Source organism: Hyla sarda, chromosome 6, assembly GCF_029499605.1.
Source record: "Hyla sarda isolate aHylSar1 chromosome 6, aHylSar1.hap1, whole genome shotgun sequence".
In the NCBI taxonomy this organism is placed as follows: Eukaryota; Metazoa; Chordata; class Amphibia; order Anura; family Hylidae; genus Hyla; species Hyla sarda.
The window spans coordinates 252,940,864-252,957,310 of NC_079194.1; the positions used below are offsets into that span (position 1 = coordinate 252,940,864).

A 16,447-nucleotide genomic window follows, 5' to 3' on the forward strand; every position below is an offset into this window, starting at 1 on the left:
CTCCAGTCTGCCCAACGACTGAACCCTCGCCAGGCTAGGTGGTCGTTGTTCTTTGCCCGTTTTAACTTTGAAATCCATTTTCGCCCTGCTGACAAGAACATTAGGGCCGATGCCCTCTCTCGTTCTTCTGATGCCTCTGAAGTAGAGGTCTCTCCGCAACACATCATTCCTCCAGACTGTCTGATCTCCACTTCTCCAGCTTCCATCAGGCAAACTCCTCCAGGGAAGACCTTCGTTTCTCCACGCCAGCGTCTCGGGATTCTCAAATGGGGACACTCCTCCCACCTCGCAGGCCATGTGGGCATCAAAAAATCCTTGCAACTCATCTCTCGATTTTATTGGTGGCCGACTCTGGAGACTGATGTTATTGATTTCGTGGGGGCCTGTACTGTCTGTGCCCGGGATAAGACTCCTCGCCAGAAGCCTGCTGGTCTCCTTCATCCTCTGCCTGTTCCTGAACAGCCTTGGTCACAGATTGGTATGGACTTTATTACGGACTTGCCCTCATCCCGTGGCAACACAGTTGTTTGGGTGGTCGTTGATCGATTTTCCAAGATGGCACATTTTATTCCTCTTCCTGGTCTTCCTTCAGCGCCTCAGTTGGCAAAGCAATTTTTTGTACACATTTTTCGCCTTCACGGTTTGCCCACGCATATCGTCTCATATAGAGGCGTCCAATTCGTGTCTAAATTCTGGAGGGCCCTCTGTAAACAGCTCAAGATCAAATTAAACTTCTCTTCTTCTTATCATCCCCAATCCAATGGGCAAGTAGAAAGAGTTAATCAGGTCCTGGGTGACTATTTACGGCATTTTGTTTCCTCCTGCCAGGATGACTGGGCAGATCTTCTACCATGGGCCGAATTCTCATACAACTTCAGAGTCTCCGAATCTTCTGCTAAATCCCCATTTTTCGTGGTGTACGGCCGTCACCCTCTTCCTCCCCTCCCTACTCCCTTGCCCTCTGGTTTGCCCGCTGTGGATGAAGTGACTCGTGATCTTTCCACCATATGGAAAGAGACCCAAAATTCTCTTTTACAGGCTTCATCCCGGATGAAAAGATTTGCTGATAAAAAAAGAACTCCCCCCATTTTTGCTCCCGGAGACAAGGTATGGCTCTCCGCTAAATATGTCCGCTTTCGTGTCCCCAGTTATAAACTGGGACCACGCTATCTTGGTCCTTTCAAAATCAAGTGCCAGATCAACCCTGTCTCTTACAAACTCCTTCTTCCTCCTTCTCTCCGTATTCCCAATGCCTTCCATGTCTCTCTCCTTAAACCACTCATCCTTAACCGCTTCTCTCCCAAAGTTGTTTCTCCCACTCCAGTTTCCGGATCTTCTGACGTCTTTTCTGTGAAGGAGATTCTAGCATCCAAGACGGTCAGAGGTAAAAGATTCTTCTTGGTCGACTGGGAGAATTGCGGCCCTGAGGAGAGATCCTGGGAACCTGAGGACAACATCCTGGACAAAAGTCTTATCCTCAGGTTCTCAGGCTCCAAAAAGAGGGGGAGACCCAAGGGGGGGGGTACTGTTACGCCGAGCGCTCCGGGTCCCCGCTCCTCCCCGGAGCGCTCGCAGCGTTCTCTCATTCGCAGCGCCCCGGTCAGACCTGCTGACCGGGTGCGCTGCGATATTACTCCCAGCCGGGATGCGATTCGCGATGCGGGACGCGCCCGCTCGCGATGCGCATCTCGGCTCCCGTAACTGACCCGTTCCCCGTCTGTGTTGTCCCGGCGCGCGCGGCCCCGCTCCTTAGGGCGCGCGCGCCGGGTCTCTGCCATTTAAAGGGCCGCTGCGCCACTGATTGGCGCAGCAGGCCTAATCAGTATTCTCACCTGTGCACTCCCTACTTATACCTCACTTCCCCTGCACTCCCTCGCCGGATCTTGTTGCCATTGTGCCAGTGAAAGCGTTTCCTTGTGTGTTCCTAGCCTGTGTTCCAGACCTCCTGCCGTTGCCCCTGACTACGATCCTTGCTGCCTGCCCTGACCTTCTGCTACGTCCGACCTTGCTCTTGTCTACTCCCTTGTACCGCGCCTATCTTCAGCAGTCAGAGAGGTTGAGCCGTTGCTGGTGGATACGACCTGGTTGCTACCGCCGCTGCAAGACCATCCCGCTTTGCGGCGGGCTCTGGTGAATACCAGTAGCAACTTAGAACCGGTCCACCAGCACGGTCCACGCCAATCCCTCTCTGGCACAGAGGATCCACCTCCAGCCAGCCGAATCGTGACAATAATGTTCATTAAACCGCACGGTCAATGGCATATACCGTAAATACTCAAGTACAAGCCGATTTTTTCAGCCTGATTTTTCATGCTGAAAATGCCCCCCTAGGCTTATACTCGAGTGAACAAAAAAAATCGCTTTAGGCGAGGTGAGAAGACAATGAAAGGGGGGTCTGGATGACGACAGGGGGGATATGGATGGGGGGGGGGGTGATGGATGATGACAGAGGAGGGGGATGATGGATGATGACAGGGAGGGGGGGATGATGATGGGGGGATGATGTATTTCCCACCCTAGGCTTATATTTGAGTCAATAAGTGTTCCTATGTTTTTGGGGTGAAATTAGGGGCCTCAGCTTATATTCGGGTCAGCTTATACTCGAGTATATACGGTACTTTAAAAAAGTCCAGAAATGTGTGTTTTGGTCAATTCATATACCATAAAAAATAATATAAAAAGCAATTAAAAAGTCCCATCAAAACAACAATGGTACGATAAAAACTACAGATCATGGTGCAAAAAGAATGAGCCCTCATATAGCCCTGTATATGGAAAAATAAAAAAATTTACAGGACAATTTTAAGCATACTCATTTTCATACATAAAGTTATATTTGTTTTAAAGTAGTAAAATAAAACCTACATGAACTGGGTATCATTGTAATTATATGGAGATAGTGAGTAATTTTTACTGAAAAGTGCACTGCATTACAAAATGGTGTTATTTAATTTTTTATTTCGCCCCACAAATATTGAAAATTGAAAGTGTTATGAATATTAGAAGGTGAGGAGCAAAAGGTGCCATAATAAAAAAATTGGATACGATAAACTGATGCTTAAAACGGATGCTGCTGTATGCCATAGAGCATATTCCGTTTCCCATTGACCTACATTATAAATAATGTCCACACTGTGTTCTTGCCCCTGTCAATAGTATCTGTCAGCATTTAGCCAAAAACGGGATGTCAATATATACTTTCGCTTCTACATATGCACAACAGCCTCCATTTTTTAGTCTTAAAATAGCTGTTGGGTTCCCAATGAAAGACACAATTTGGTGGTCTCAATCCACTAGGTGACTCCGTTGAGCCATAGAAGAGTCACATTTTTGTATCTGTAAGGCTAAGTCTCCACTTGGTTTTTTGCACTGCGTTTTTAGGGATTAAAAAAATGCGTTTTTTCTTGCGTTTTTTACGGCGTTTTTTTCATTTGTGTGGAAATTGCACCTTGGCGGGTTTTTTTTGGTACCCAAAATTTCTTGGGTACCAAAAAAAAAAAAAAGGATGCAGCAGTGATGGAAAATTTTTTATTAAACGCAATGTATATATTTTATAACCCAATTTTTATAAATTTTTTAATAAAGTGTGTGTTTCACTTTTTTTTTTAATACATTTTTAACATTTTTATGTAGTACTACTACTCCCAGCATGGAACAGACTGTCCCATGCTGGGAGTGATAGTATCTGTACTATAGACATATATCGTCCATAATATAGCAGAGAAGCGAGGGGTCTATACATCGCTCGCCTCTCTGCACTATACTCCGGCCACTGATGTCAACAGAAATTCATATTTCCCACCCAGAGCTGTGATTGGCCGGATGGTTTCAGCCAATCACAGCTCTGAGGAAAAGATGAATGAATGAGCGGCCGGCCCGCAGTATAGTGCAGAGCATGGATGTGAGCGATGTATACAGATCTATAGACAGGGCGATCACAGCGGGTGTCAGTAGTGACATCCACTGTGATGTGTCCTTAAGCAGGTACTACTACTCCCAACATGGAGCACACTCTGCTCCATGCTGGGAGCTGTAGTACCTGTATTGATAGACAGATCGCAGCGAGTGTAACTTCTGACACCCGCTTCGATGTCTATTAATGCAGGTACTACAGCTCCCAGCATGAGGCAGAGTGCGCTCCATGTTGGGAGTAGTATTACCTGCAGTTATGGAAAGATCACTGCGGGTATCACTCCTGACAGCCGCTGTGATGCTCCTGTATAATGTATGGATGCGGCGGCCGCTCTCCTATGGTCCCCTGCACGGCCGTATATACACACATGTTCCTATTTCTCACAGAGAGCTGTGATTGGCTGGAACCATCTGGCCAATCACAGCTCTGTGGGAAATATGAATAAGTGTAAATATACGTCAGGGCAGGGGACCATAGAAGAGCGGCCGCCGCATCTATAAATTATACAGAAAGATCGCAGCGGGCGATCTGTCTATTAGTACAGGTAGTACTAATAGACAGGTAGTGTGTTCCATGCTGGGAGTAGTAGTACTAACTATAAAAAAATCTAAAAAATAAAGCAAAAAAGTGAAAAACACACACACAATACATTTTTATAATTGTCGGATACATTTGTATTTCCCCGCACACATAAATTGATCCCTGTTTAAAAAGTAATTTTTTTTTTCAACAATATACATTTCGTTAGATACAATTTTTTCCTTCACTACTGTATATTTTTGAAAAAAAATTTTAATGGTACCCTATGAAATTATATTAAAAACAGCTATCTACATCACTTTTTTGGATCGCTAAAGTCCAAAAAAGATTAAAAACCGCCTGCAAAAACGCCAAAGTTAAAATCCACATAGCGTTTTTCTTGGCGTTTTCTCACTCCCATAGACTTCTATCGGAGCAAAACGCCACGATTTTGACAAAAAACGCCGGTTTGAGGGAACTACAGCGTTTTTTTCAAAAAACGCCAAAGAGTGGAAAAAAACGCAGAAAAAGGGAAAAAACGCCAAAAGGATTAAAAAAACGCCAAAGTGAAAAAACGGCAAGTGGAATTCGAAATTTGCTATTTCTCATTGATTTACAGCTAACATCTGGCCGCAGCGTTTTTTGACCAAAAAAACGCCATGAGGCAGAATTGGCGTTTTTCTTTGCGTTTTGCAAGAAAAAAAAAACAAGTGGAAACTTGGCCTTACAGGTCCACACTATGGGAGAGATTTATCAAAACCTGTGCAGAGGAAGAGCTACCCAGTTGCCCATAGCAACCAATCAGATGGATTCTTTCATTTTTAAACGAACCTCTCAAAAATGAAAGAAGCAATCAGATTGGTTGCTATGGGCAACTATTTCTGTACACGGATTTCGATAAATCTCCCCCATAGAGTGGACCTGTAACAGATACAAAAATGTGGTGTGAACCTAGCCTTAGACGGAGACAAAAATGGAGGGTGAACCCCACCACTGCACTGTCTGAATATAAGGGTAGGAACACACTACGTTCTGGTCCCCGTTAAACGGTTACTCTGCTCCCCAGCGTCCGAAACATTGAGTTCCTGAACGGTGTGTGGGGCTTCCATGTTCACACCCGCCCCCTCGTGACGTCACGCCCCGTCATGTGACGTCACGTCCCGCCCCCTCAATGCAAATTTATGGGACGTCGCGCCCCCTTCCCACAGACATTCATTGAGGGGGCAGGCCGTGACGGCACGAGGGGGCGGGCGCCCACATGGAAGCCCGCACACAGTGTTCAGGAACCCAATGTTCAGGACGCTGGGGAGCTGAGTAACCCTTTAATGTATCTGTCAGCATTCTGCTGAAAACAGGATGCCGACGTATACTGTTAACGGGAGCAGCGCACTTCATTCACTTCTGCTGCTGAACGGAGTCACCCCTAGTGACTCCGTTTGGGACATATGCGCTATTTTAAGCGCACTCATGACAGGGCTGTTACGCTTTTGAAATAGTGCACACGTCCTGAAAGGAGTGACTAGGTGACTCCTTTTGGCCATTGAATTGATTAACAGTATACTTCAGCATCCTGTTTTCAGCAGGATGCCGCCAGATATGATTAACCTGTTAAGGACGCAGGGCCTACAGGTACGCCTTTGCGTCCCAGTCCTTAAGGATGCAGGGCGTACCTGTACGCCCTGGGCCCGTTACCGGGTTTTAAGCATACTCACAAGCGGAGAGCGCTTTAAACCCGGTGGGTCCTGACTAGTGTTGAGCGGCATAGGCCATATTCGAATTCGCGAATATTCGCGAATATATGGACGAATATTCGTCATATATTCGCGAATATTCGCATATTCTCGTTTTATTTTCGCATATGCGGAAATTCGCGTATGCGAAAATTAACATAAGTGAATATTGGCATATACAAAATTAACACACACGAAAATTCGCATATGCGAAAAGTAGCATATGCTGATTTTCGCATATGCGAATTTTCGCACGCCAGTCTCACACAGTAGTATTACAGCCTTCTTTACACCACACAAGCTGGAAACAGAGAGGGGTGATCACTGTGATGTGTACTGTGAATAAAAAAATAATAAAAAAAAAAAAAAGCGAATATTCGTAATTACGAATATATAGCGCTATATTCGCGAAATTCGCGAATATGCGATATTCGCGAATAATATTCGAATTGCGAATATTCGCGAGCAACACTAGTCCTGACTGCTATCAGCAGCCAGGACCCAGGGTTAATGCTGGGCATCACAGATCGGGCCGATGCCATGCATTAACCCTTTAGATGCCGCAATCAAAGTTGATTGTGGTATCTAAAATGAAAGTGAAATCATCCCGGCAGCTCAGCGAAGCTGATCGGGACCAGCGCAATGAATGAATTCAGCTGAGAAGACGGCAGGAGCACCTTTACCTGCCTTCTCGCTGTCCAATCAGTGCTCTGATGCTCCCAGCCATGGCTGGAGCAGCAGAGCACCGATAACACTGATCAATGCTATGCTATGTATGCAATCAAAAGCTAAAAAAAAAAAAAAAAGAGTAAAAAGTGTAAAAAAATTAAAATAAAAAAAGTTAATATATGTGAATAAGCCCCTGCCCTAATAAAAGTTTGAATCACCCAGCCTTTCCCATTTTTTAAATAAAATAATGGAATAAAAAATAAAAATAATCATATGTGGTACTGCCGCGTGCATACATGACCGAACTATTAAAATATAAAGTTAGCTAAACCGGTTGACGGTGTACGCGTAAAAAAAAAAAAAAAAATACCAAAGTCCAAACATGTGCATTTTTGGTCACTTCATATACAATAAATAAAAAATAATAAAAAGCGATAAAAAAGTCCCATCAAAACAAAAATGGTACCAATAAGAACTACAGATTATGGCACAAAAAATGAGCCCTCAAATAGCCCCATATGTGGAAAACTAAAAAACGTATAGGGGTCAGAAGATGACAATTTTAAACATTCTAATTTTGGTGCAGTAAAATAAAACTTACATAAATTAGGTATCCTTGTAACCGTATTGACCTGTAAAATAAAGATAAGGTGTCATTTGTACTGAAAAGTCCACTGTGTAGAAGTGGAAGCCCTAAAATGTTATAAAATGGCGTTTTTTGTTTTTCAATTTAACCCCATAAATAAGTTTTTTATTTTTGTTTTGTCGCAGAGTATGTTATAAAATAAGTGATGTCATTACAAAGTACAATTGATGACGCAAAAAGAAGCCCTTATATCTGTCTGTAGGTGCAAAACAGAAAGCGTGAGAGTCCTTTAGGGGTTAACGGGGACAAAACGTAGTGGGGGAGATTTATCAAAACCTGTGCAAAGGAAAAGTTGCTGTTGCCCATAGCAACCAATCAGATTGCTTCTCTCATTTTACAGAGACCTTGTTAAAAATAAAAGAAGCGAGCTGATTGGTTGCTATGGGCAACTTTTCCTCTGGACAGGTTTTGATAACCAGGGATCACAACAACCATGACCAGACACTGAAGCCTCCAGGTGAGCGCAGAGACGTAATAATAATCTGTCAAGAAGCCACGCCCCCACGCTCCAGCTGTACGGAACCTGATTGGCTGTTGCTGGGCAGGGTATAAGAGCAGCGCACGTGGAGGAGGCGGGGATTACAGCCTGTCTACAGGACGCCGGGTGGGTCACAAAGCCGCCTGCCTCTGGTTACTCCCTCTGCTCAGGTCAGTGGGTGCCTGGTATGTCCCTGGAGGCTCCTAACCTGTAGTGGTGACTCCTGTATTGTACACCAGGCCGCTGGGAGTCTGAGACGTGAGCCCCATAGATAGTGGGGGCAGGGAGTAGTGAGCGGAGAGTTCCCGCCCTCGTGTAGGAGCCGCATATTGTGATCAGTCAGCGCAGTGGAGATGAGGTCACTTGCTCTGAGATCGTGAGATCGGGCGGTGCCTGTCATTATCTCTGGCGGCCTCTTGTGGTAGTATTGGGTTAGTACAAGGCCTTTCCTTAGGTTCTGATACCAGGGTGGTCTGGTGCTGTATGTAGTCTCTGCAGATCAGTGGTGTTCCCTTGTGTGTGCTGCTTGTTTGTAGTCATGTGTTCTGCCCCACTGTGATGTGCTGGGGGTCTGCCTGTGCTATCCTAAAATGCATAATTATGTGACATCACAGGATACACATGCAGGGGAAATTTTTTCCTGTTCTGACCCACTAACTTTTTTATATGGGCCTATGTATTTTTTTGTGCCCCGATCTGTAGTTTTTAACAGTACAATCTTGTTCTGATGTGATGGATTTTTTTTTTTTTTTTTTACAAAAACGGATGGAACTGTATGCATTTTTAAAAACAGTATACAGTTTAAAAACTCATACGGTTTACTTTTTCCCATACTGTTCCATCTGTTTTTTTTTTTTTTTCCCCATAAGGTTTTCTTTAGCAAAACTGATTGAAAACAGTATGGCAAAAACGTAATGTGAATCCAGCCTTATACAGCCTGTGGCTCAGCAGCTGCCCCAAACGAAAGCTACAACTCCCAGCATGTTGGACTATATAGTAGTACATACCAGTGGTCTTCAACCTGCAGACCTCCAGATGTTGCAAAACTACAACTCCCAGCATGCCCAGACAGCCGTTGGCTGTCCGGGCATGCTGGGAGTTGTAGTTTTTGCAACATCTGGAGGTCCGCAGGTTGAAGACCACTGGTATATAGTATAGGTCAGTGTTTCCCAACAAGGAGTGCCTCCTTCTGTGGCAAAACTACAACTTCCCGTATGCCCGGACAGCCAGCTGTTGGCTATCTGGGTGTGCTGGGAGTTTTAGTTTTGCGATAGTTGAAGGCACTGATATGGTATATGGTGCAACATTGTTGGATTGATTGGCTAAATACTGGCCATTGCATGGCTGGTATATTTTATATCAACATACCAGTAGGGGACGCTCTATTTAGGCAGTACCAATAGTCTAAGTATACTGCAGCTTCTGGGGGGTTGGAAGCTACAAGGGGGTGTCTGCATGTTCGGCCTCCTCTGGTGGGTCCTGGGGTGCCCTGCTGAATCAATGGGGCACCTCAACATATGTTCTGCTTTGGACTATTACGTTAAAGCCGGTCTCTGGGACCCTCAGGGCTGTTTTTGTTTTGTTTATTTCACCTTTGGTGATGTCTGTTATCTGACATGCAAAATATAAACACTAAAAAAATACCAGTAGGGTGGCCAAAATACTGGCTGTGTCGGTAAAACACCGGCCAGGTGGCAATCCAGTGTGTTTCCCAGCTGGTGTGCCTCCTTGGAAACCCCTCCCTAGAGTGTGTGTGTGTGTGTGTGTGTGTGTGTATATGTGTGTGTATATATATGTGTATATATGTGTGTGTATATGTGTGTGTATATATGTGTATATGTGTGTGTGTGTGTGTGTGTGTGTGTATATATGTGTGTGTGTGTGTGTATATATATGTGTGTGTGTGTGTATATATATGTGTGTGTGTGTGTATATATATATGTGTGTGTGTGTGTATATATGTGTATATATATATATGTGTGTGTGTGTGTATATATGTGTATATATATATGTGTGTGTGTATGTGTGTGTGTATATGTGTGTGTGTATATATGTGTATATGTGTGTGTATATATGTGTATATGTGTGTGTATATATGTGTATATGTGTGTGTATGTGTGTGTGTGTGTGTGTGTGTGTGTGTGTGTGTGTGTGTGTATGTGTGTGTGTGTGTGTGTGTGTGTGTGTATATATGTGTATATATATATGTGTGTGTGTGTGTGTGTGTGTATATATGTGTGTATATATATATATGTGTGTGTGTGTGTGTGTATATATATATGTGTGTGTGTATGTGTGTGTGTGTGTGTGTGTATATATGTGTGTGTGTGTATATAATTTTAGATTGTGTGTAGACCTATACCACACCGTAAGTCACTAGTATACTTCTATAGAGAGAAATTTGTATTCATTCATGTCCAACTTTTATTTTTTATATATTAATTTGGTGTTCCCAATCCAAAGGGGTAACAATCTGGTGGGTGTGACTGCTGGGACCCCCACTGATCACGGGAATGGAAGAAACTGGTCTCTGAACGGAGCACGCAACGTTAGTGTCTGATCACTTAATATTCATGGGGTCTGATCTTTAGGACCTTTCTACCTTTAGGAAGAAGGGGCTACAACTACACCCCCTCTAGTATATCCATTCTCTTCCGTGGAGTTGTGCCCCATGTCCTCGAGCAGAGATGTATCAGCACTGTAACTATTCTCAGGAGTGGAGTCCGAGATCCGTCTCCCACAATATAGTGGTGGCCATGGATGGGTTTTGTCCCTTCAGATACATATAGGTTGTTGTAGTCCTGCCAAATTTCCATCCATTTCCTCTCCATTCTCCATCATGGTTCCCTGCAGTTTCCCTTGTTTTATACTTGTAGGTTATATTTTTCTAGAATTCTCAGTTTGCTTTTCATCATAGTATGTACTTGAGCCTTTATCTGACTGTACAGTCGGTCTGAGATTGCTGGCTGCTCCTTCCGCTCTTTGTACCAATTTTGTTGGATGTTAGTTTTTCATCTTCTCTGTACCCCTTTCTTTGTGCTCTTACATTTTTTGTTTAAAAAAAATTAGATAACATAATTTTCTAATACATTTTTTATCTAACTGGCTGCTTTAGGAGTTGGAAATAACTCTTTAAAGTTATGGTGTCAATAACCTAGTGAGCCGATCCATCAGGGAATTGTAATTTTCATGGGCATAATACAGCCACATTTTTATATTCTATTCCTACCTCTAATCCTGGTCATGCTATGGGTGCGATGTCCTGGGGTCACCTGAGCTGTTAGGTCGGGTGTGTTCACACTGAGTAATTGAAGAGGCATTAACTTGAGTGATTCCTCTTGAATTCTCCGCTCCAAATTAATGCACATCTCTTCTGCCCATTGACATTAATGGTTTTTTCCGCTGTCCTGTTCACACTGAGGAAATTCTGCTAGTAGAAATCCGATGCTGAATTCCGTTCCGCATGAAGAAAGAACATGGATTCCGCTAGCAGAAATCAATAGAAGTCAATGGTAAAAAAAATTCCTCCTGACATCGTTTTCATGCGGAATTTGCACAGAAATGGCTGAAAAACCCTTCACTATTTTCTCACCTATTTCCGCGCGAAAAGAGAATTCTTTTTTTTCGGCACATAAATTTTTCAGCGTGAATTCCTCTTCATTTGCTCAGTGTGAACGCACCCTTACAGGGGTTTCCTCTTCGGGACCTCTGCTTTCTAGATGCCCTACTAAGACATGTAAATACTAGCTCCCCCTCTGGGCCACTTGGTGTAACTAAATGTGTCACAATCGGGCTTCAGTAGCTTGGACCCACATATTGGCGTATTAACGGAGGAAATTACAATAAAACATTATTCGTTAATCTGCTGTTAGAAAGTAACACTTTAGTCATTTATTGTTGGATGAGCTGAACTTTATTTCTTTTTCAGATCAGCCCTTGAGCTTGTCCCACTTTCTCACACAATGAGACACGTGCAGATTGCCCCTCGGGCCGCAGCTACTGCTGGCAGCGTGGTGAAGCAAGGCATTGTGAGGGGACATCAGCATGCTAGGGCTGTTGGAGCGCGCAAGTCGCGAATCCCTGAGAGAGAGGCTCCAGTAACCAGATTAAAGGCGGCAAGTGCTCTTAATCTCCAACCTCAAGAGCACCAGGCTTTTTACAGGCTCCTAGGTAAGAACGGTCCATATTGGTAATAAAGAGCTCTAGGTATGGAGGAAAAAATAGGATTTCATATGCAATGGAAAAACTTGATAAAGGTTAGAGTTGAATAAAGATTTACCAAATCCAGACCTAATGAATGAATGGCTTCACTATAGTATTGTAAATTATTTTAATCTCCCAGATAAGTCTGAACAGAGACGGTCCTGAGTTTTATTCCAGACTTCCTCTAGAATCATGTTCATACCTCAGAATTTGTGTTGGATTCTGGCACGGAGATTCCGCTGCAGCAGAGTTTTGTTATCTACAGCGGGATCTTGCTGTGCTGTGTACACGGCAGATTTTCTGTGCCAGATGTTTCCGGCACGGAAATTCCAATTTGTGTCCACAAAAGTCTGCACAGAATGCATAGCAGAACGGTGCTGGCGGGTCACATATGATCTGTGGGGACAGGGCAGCGCTGGGCTGATTCATTCATTCCTGAGGGGGAGGGACCCAACCGGTATTGCGGTATGGGAAAAATTCATATTGTGCAGCCCAAAAATTTCGGTATTTCGGTATGAACCGGTATACCGCCCAGCCCTAGCCGGCAGATTATGTCCAGAATGTCTGCATGGAGATTTTTCGTGAGGACATTGTGGAAGTATGAACATGGCCTAAAAGTGGAAGAAGTCTTAAAAGTCTAAATGAATTGATGGCTAGGTTCAAACTTCCAAAAGATTCCGCCAAAAATTACAACAAGAGGCACATGGTTTGGCAAACAATGCTCTTAGAGATTCCAAAATCACAATATGGGAAGTTAACATAGCATTAGGTGCACACTTCATATTGAATCTGCAGATGCTGCCTGTTTACTGCATGTAGAGATCTGCTAGTTCAGTGCTAGCATACATTTCCACTATAGTTTGACAATTTCTGACCTCGACTATAGTAAATCTGCTGGGCCATGGAGGGTCTACCCCTTGTATGCTTATGCAAATCCAGTTTTTTTTTTTTTTTCTTCTCTTCAAACTGCTGAAGGAGGTGTAAGGCTGGGTTCACACCACGTTTTTCAAATACGGTTACCGTATACGGTTTTCTGCTAAACGTATGGCAAAAATCGTATACAACCGTATGACTCCAAATACGTTTTTCCCCGTATACGGTTCCAAAACGTATGTACGGTTCTATCCGTTTGCATCCGTTTTTGCCAACGGTTTTGCTATTTTGTTGGAATTAGTTTTCCAGCAATTTAATAAAGTTACTATTCTATTGAAATTCCTTCTGCGCATGTGTCAACTCCAAAAACCGATTAGAAAAACCGTGTGCAACCGTATTCTGAAATTCTGTGTGGTTCTCATAGACAACAATGTTAAAAGAACCGCATACGGCTTTTCAACCGGAGGCAAAAATGTGGTCGACAGCGTTTTTGCCTACGGTTGAAAAATTGGCAAAACCGTATCCGAGGCAAAACTGATGCAACCGTACACAACATTTGGAATACGGTTTACAATGCATTCTCTATGCATACGGTTGTATAGTTTTCCACAAAAAACATACGTTACCGTATTTGAAAAACATGGTGTGAACCCAGCCTAAATGTTAATCATAGATTTGCATAAAAATGTGAATTTTTTTTTTTTTTTTTTTTTTTTTTTTTTTTTACCCCAAAACTGGTTTTAAACCTGTCTGGGCAAGATTGCTCCCCTACTTGGAATGGAACCTGTAGCAAGTCTCCCTGTGTTATTACAAAAGAAACAATGGGGCAACTTCATCAAAATGTCACCTTGATAAATCGGGGACAGTTCAGTAGTGACATGTGACCTGATGCAGCTTTATTACAAATTGCTTTGCTCTTAAAATGTAGCTTCACAATTTAACCTGAAGCACATGGTTTCACCTGTTCATTGAGTTCTGCCCAATGGCTGCATCAGGTATAGACACCTAGGGGGATTTTAGTGTAGTGAAGCCAGGAGAACTTTATAGGTTACTACACACATTTTAGGGATTGGCAACCTCAGTGCATTAAATCTAGATAACGGAGGAGTCCTGTGCAATTCTCAGTGTTGGCTTCTCTTTTTACAGAAAATGATGTGATTCAACAGTTCCTGTCTATGGATGCCTGTCTAAGAATTTCAGACAAGGTCAGTATGGATGCTGCATTGACATGACTTGCTATGACTGTTTTAGATGTTGGAGAATAACACAATCAGTGTCTGCATTTCAGTGGTATCCTGTCCATAGTTTTTAGAACTATTCCATGTACTTAATTTTTTTCCAGAGAATTTTAGTTTTATTGAGCAACTGATGGCATGACAGAAAATAGTCTTGACATAAGACATAAATGGTATAACAGCTGCAAAATACAACAGACTCATCCCTGAGTTGCTTAAGACTCAAGAACCCTGTTACAGTCCAACTTATGGACATTGTTAAACTTAATACCTTTCCTCCCCAAACATGAGAACCTTCTAGCTGGAGTTTGATATGCAAATAAGACCTTTCAGTGCACTGGGGGTGCTCTTTATTCTTTAGTGCACATACAGCTTCCTTCAGTAACCTCCTAAGGCCATGTTCACATGCCATGAAATGTGCGGAATGTCTGCATTGAAAACGCCTGTGGACATTTTGCACATTTTGAATAATCCGGCAGGCACTAGGATCTTTCAGAAACGCACCTTCTCATAGATGGCAATTAATTTCCCAGCAAAATCTGCAAACAGTCTAGTCTCTTTGTGGACACAGGAATCTGAAATTCCACCATGTGATCAGTTCTGCAGTTCCTTGGAATCAATGGGACTCTGCTGCAGTGGGATATTCCAGTGGAATTCTGCACGGACATTCTGTGGTATGAACATACCCGAATAATGAGCCCCCTCTGCAGTGACCTTGGGTTATGGCACTTTAGAGGGGCCGCTCTGTATTAAGAGTTGGCGTTAGACTAGCGGGTGGCTGTATCTCTGCACAAAAGGTAAAGGAACATCCTCAGTACAATAAACAACCTTATATGCATAACAATAAAACTTAATATTTCACTGTTGTGGTAAATTACTGGGTATCCCACACCGTTAAAATTGACTCCAGTATGGGGTATTATCCTACCATTTAAATTCTGCCAAAACCCAAGCCCTCCCCATTCACATCTCATCTCCAATGGTCTCCTTCTTGAAAGACACTTATTCTTTCGAAACACGGGGTGTTAGGTACCTCGTCATTACCCTAACCTAGTCCAACACCCAACTTTACAAACCGAATTATCTTCCTCTTCTCTCTAACATACAAAACAAAATGTCTCTCCTCACCAAACACGACATATCTTAGAGGATGGATAGTGATGTTTAAAACCCCAGGGCATGCTCACCAACTTTATTTGGGCTAATGGTAGACCCAAAATCACACCTTCCACCCTCACTAGAGATAGGAAGATGGGAGGCTTGGCCTTGCCTGACTTTAAGTTTTATAACTTGGCATCTATAATATCTGCTTTAAAAGGTTGTTTCCGTTTAGATGATTCTACTCCCTGGGTACATTTAGAGGGGGCCATGACACGACTGTTTTCACTGCAGGACTTGCTACTTACACCGTTCTGGAAAATATCTTTACCTATAGACATGGGTCCTATAGTATCATCCTCATTGGTAGCATGGTCAAAATGCCACCGCATCGCTGACAGACACTCCACAATCCAAAACAGCCCTACCTCTCTCCCTTATGCAAGCTTTACTCCCCAACACTGACTTAAGTTATTGGATGGCCCAAGGGTTTCCAAAGCAGTTGATCTTATCTATGTTGGTGGTTTCCAGACATTTCAGTCTATACGTGACAAGTACTCTATACTGGCCTCTGACTTAAAGTACCTCCAACTACGCCACCTAGTGGGCAACTTAACTCTTCCCTAAATAGGGACCAAGTAACTCTGCTGCATGTATCTAGCGACAAAAAAGGTTTAAAAGTATTATGACTTACTACTACACAACAATTTCACAAATTCCACTCCCTCCGGAGCTGGGAAAAAGACCTTGAACAGACCTTTACAACAGACGAATGGACACCTGCATTTAAAATGTCCCACAGTTATCTTAAATGTACTTTCCACATTGAGACGGTAGCGAAAACCACATTAAGGTGTTATACACCGGATAGACTGGCAGTTACATATCCCTCTATTTCTAATAGGTGCTGGAGGGGCTGCGGCTGTAGAGGCAGTTTGTTTCATAGTCTGGACCGGCCCTATGATACAGAGGTACTGGGCAGACTGCAGGAAACTCCTTGCTGAAGTGTTTCCTTGGGGGGCCCAATTGGTCACCACAACTAGTACTCCTTTTCCTGGGCTTGGCCCACATTCCACTGAAATT

General features: G+C 43.4%; 2 protein-coding genes across 8 annotated transcripts in view; one reads left to right on the top strand and one right to left on the bottom strand.

The window, feature by feature from the left end:
* SYVN1 (synoviolin 1) overlaps positions 1 to 8,385 on the bottom strand; it is a 93,579-nt gene extending 85,194 nt beyond the window's left edge. The window contains exon 1 of one of the 2 annotated variants that reach the window (XM_056526937.1): positions 8,164 to 8,385. In XM_056526937.1, the coding sequence (XP_056382912.1) occupies positions 8,164 to 8,355 (192 nt within the window). In that variant the 5' untranslated portion in view covers positions 8,356 to 8,385. Of the gene's footprint in view, positions 1 to 7,432; positions 7,457 to 8,163 lie in introns of those variants that run through there. The other variant, XM_056526940.1, reaches the window with a different exon arrangement.
* SPDYC (speedy/RINGO cell cycle regulator family member C) overlaps positions 1 to 16,447 on the top strand; it is a 41,861-nt gene that overhangs the window by 11,478 nt on the left and 13,936 nt on the right. For 2 of the 6 annotated variants that reach the window (XM_056526941.1, XM_056526945.1), the window contains exons 2-3: positions 11,884 to 12,125; positions 14,178 to 14,236. In XM_056526941.1, coding sequence (XP_056382916.1) covers positions 11,884 to 12,125; positions 14,178 to 14,236 — 301 coding nt within the window. Of the gene's footprint in view, positions 1 to 7,848; positions 7,935 to 8,000; positions 8,141 to 8,249; positions 8,387 to 11,883; positions 12,126 to 14,177; positions 14,237 to 16,447 lie in introns of those variants that run through there. The other 4 variants (XM_056526947.1, XM_056526942.1, XM_056526946.1 and 1 more) reach the window with 4 other exon arrangements.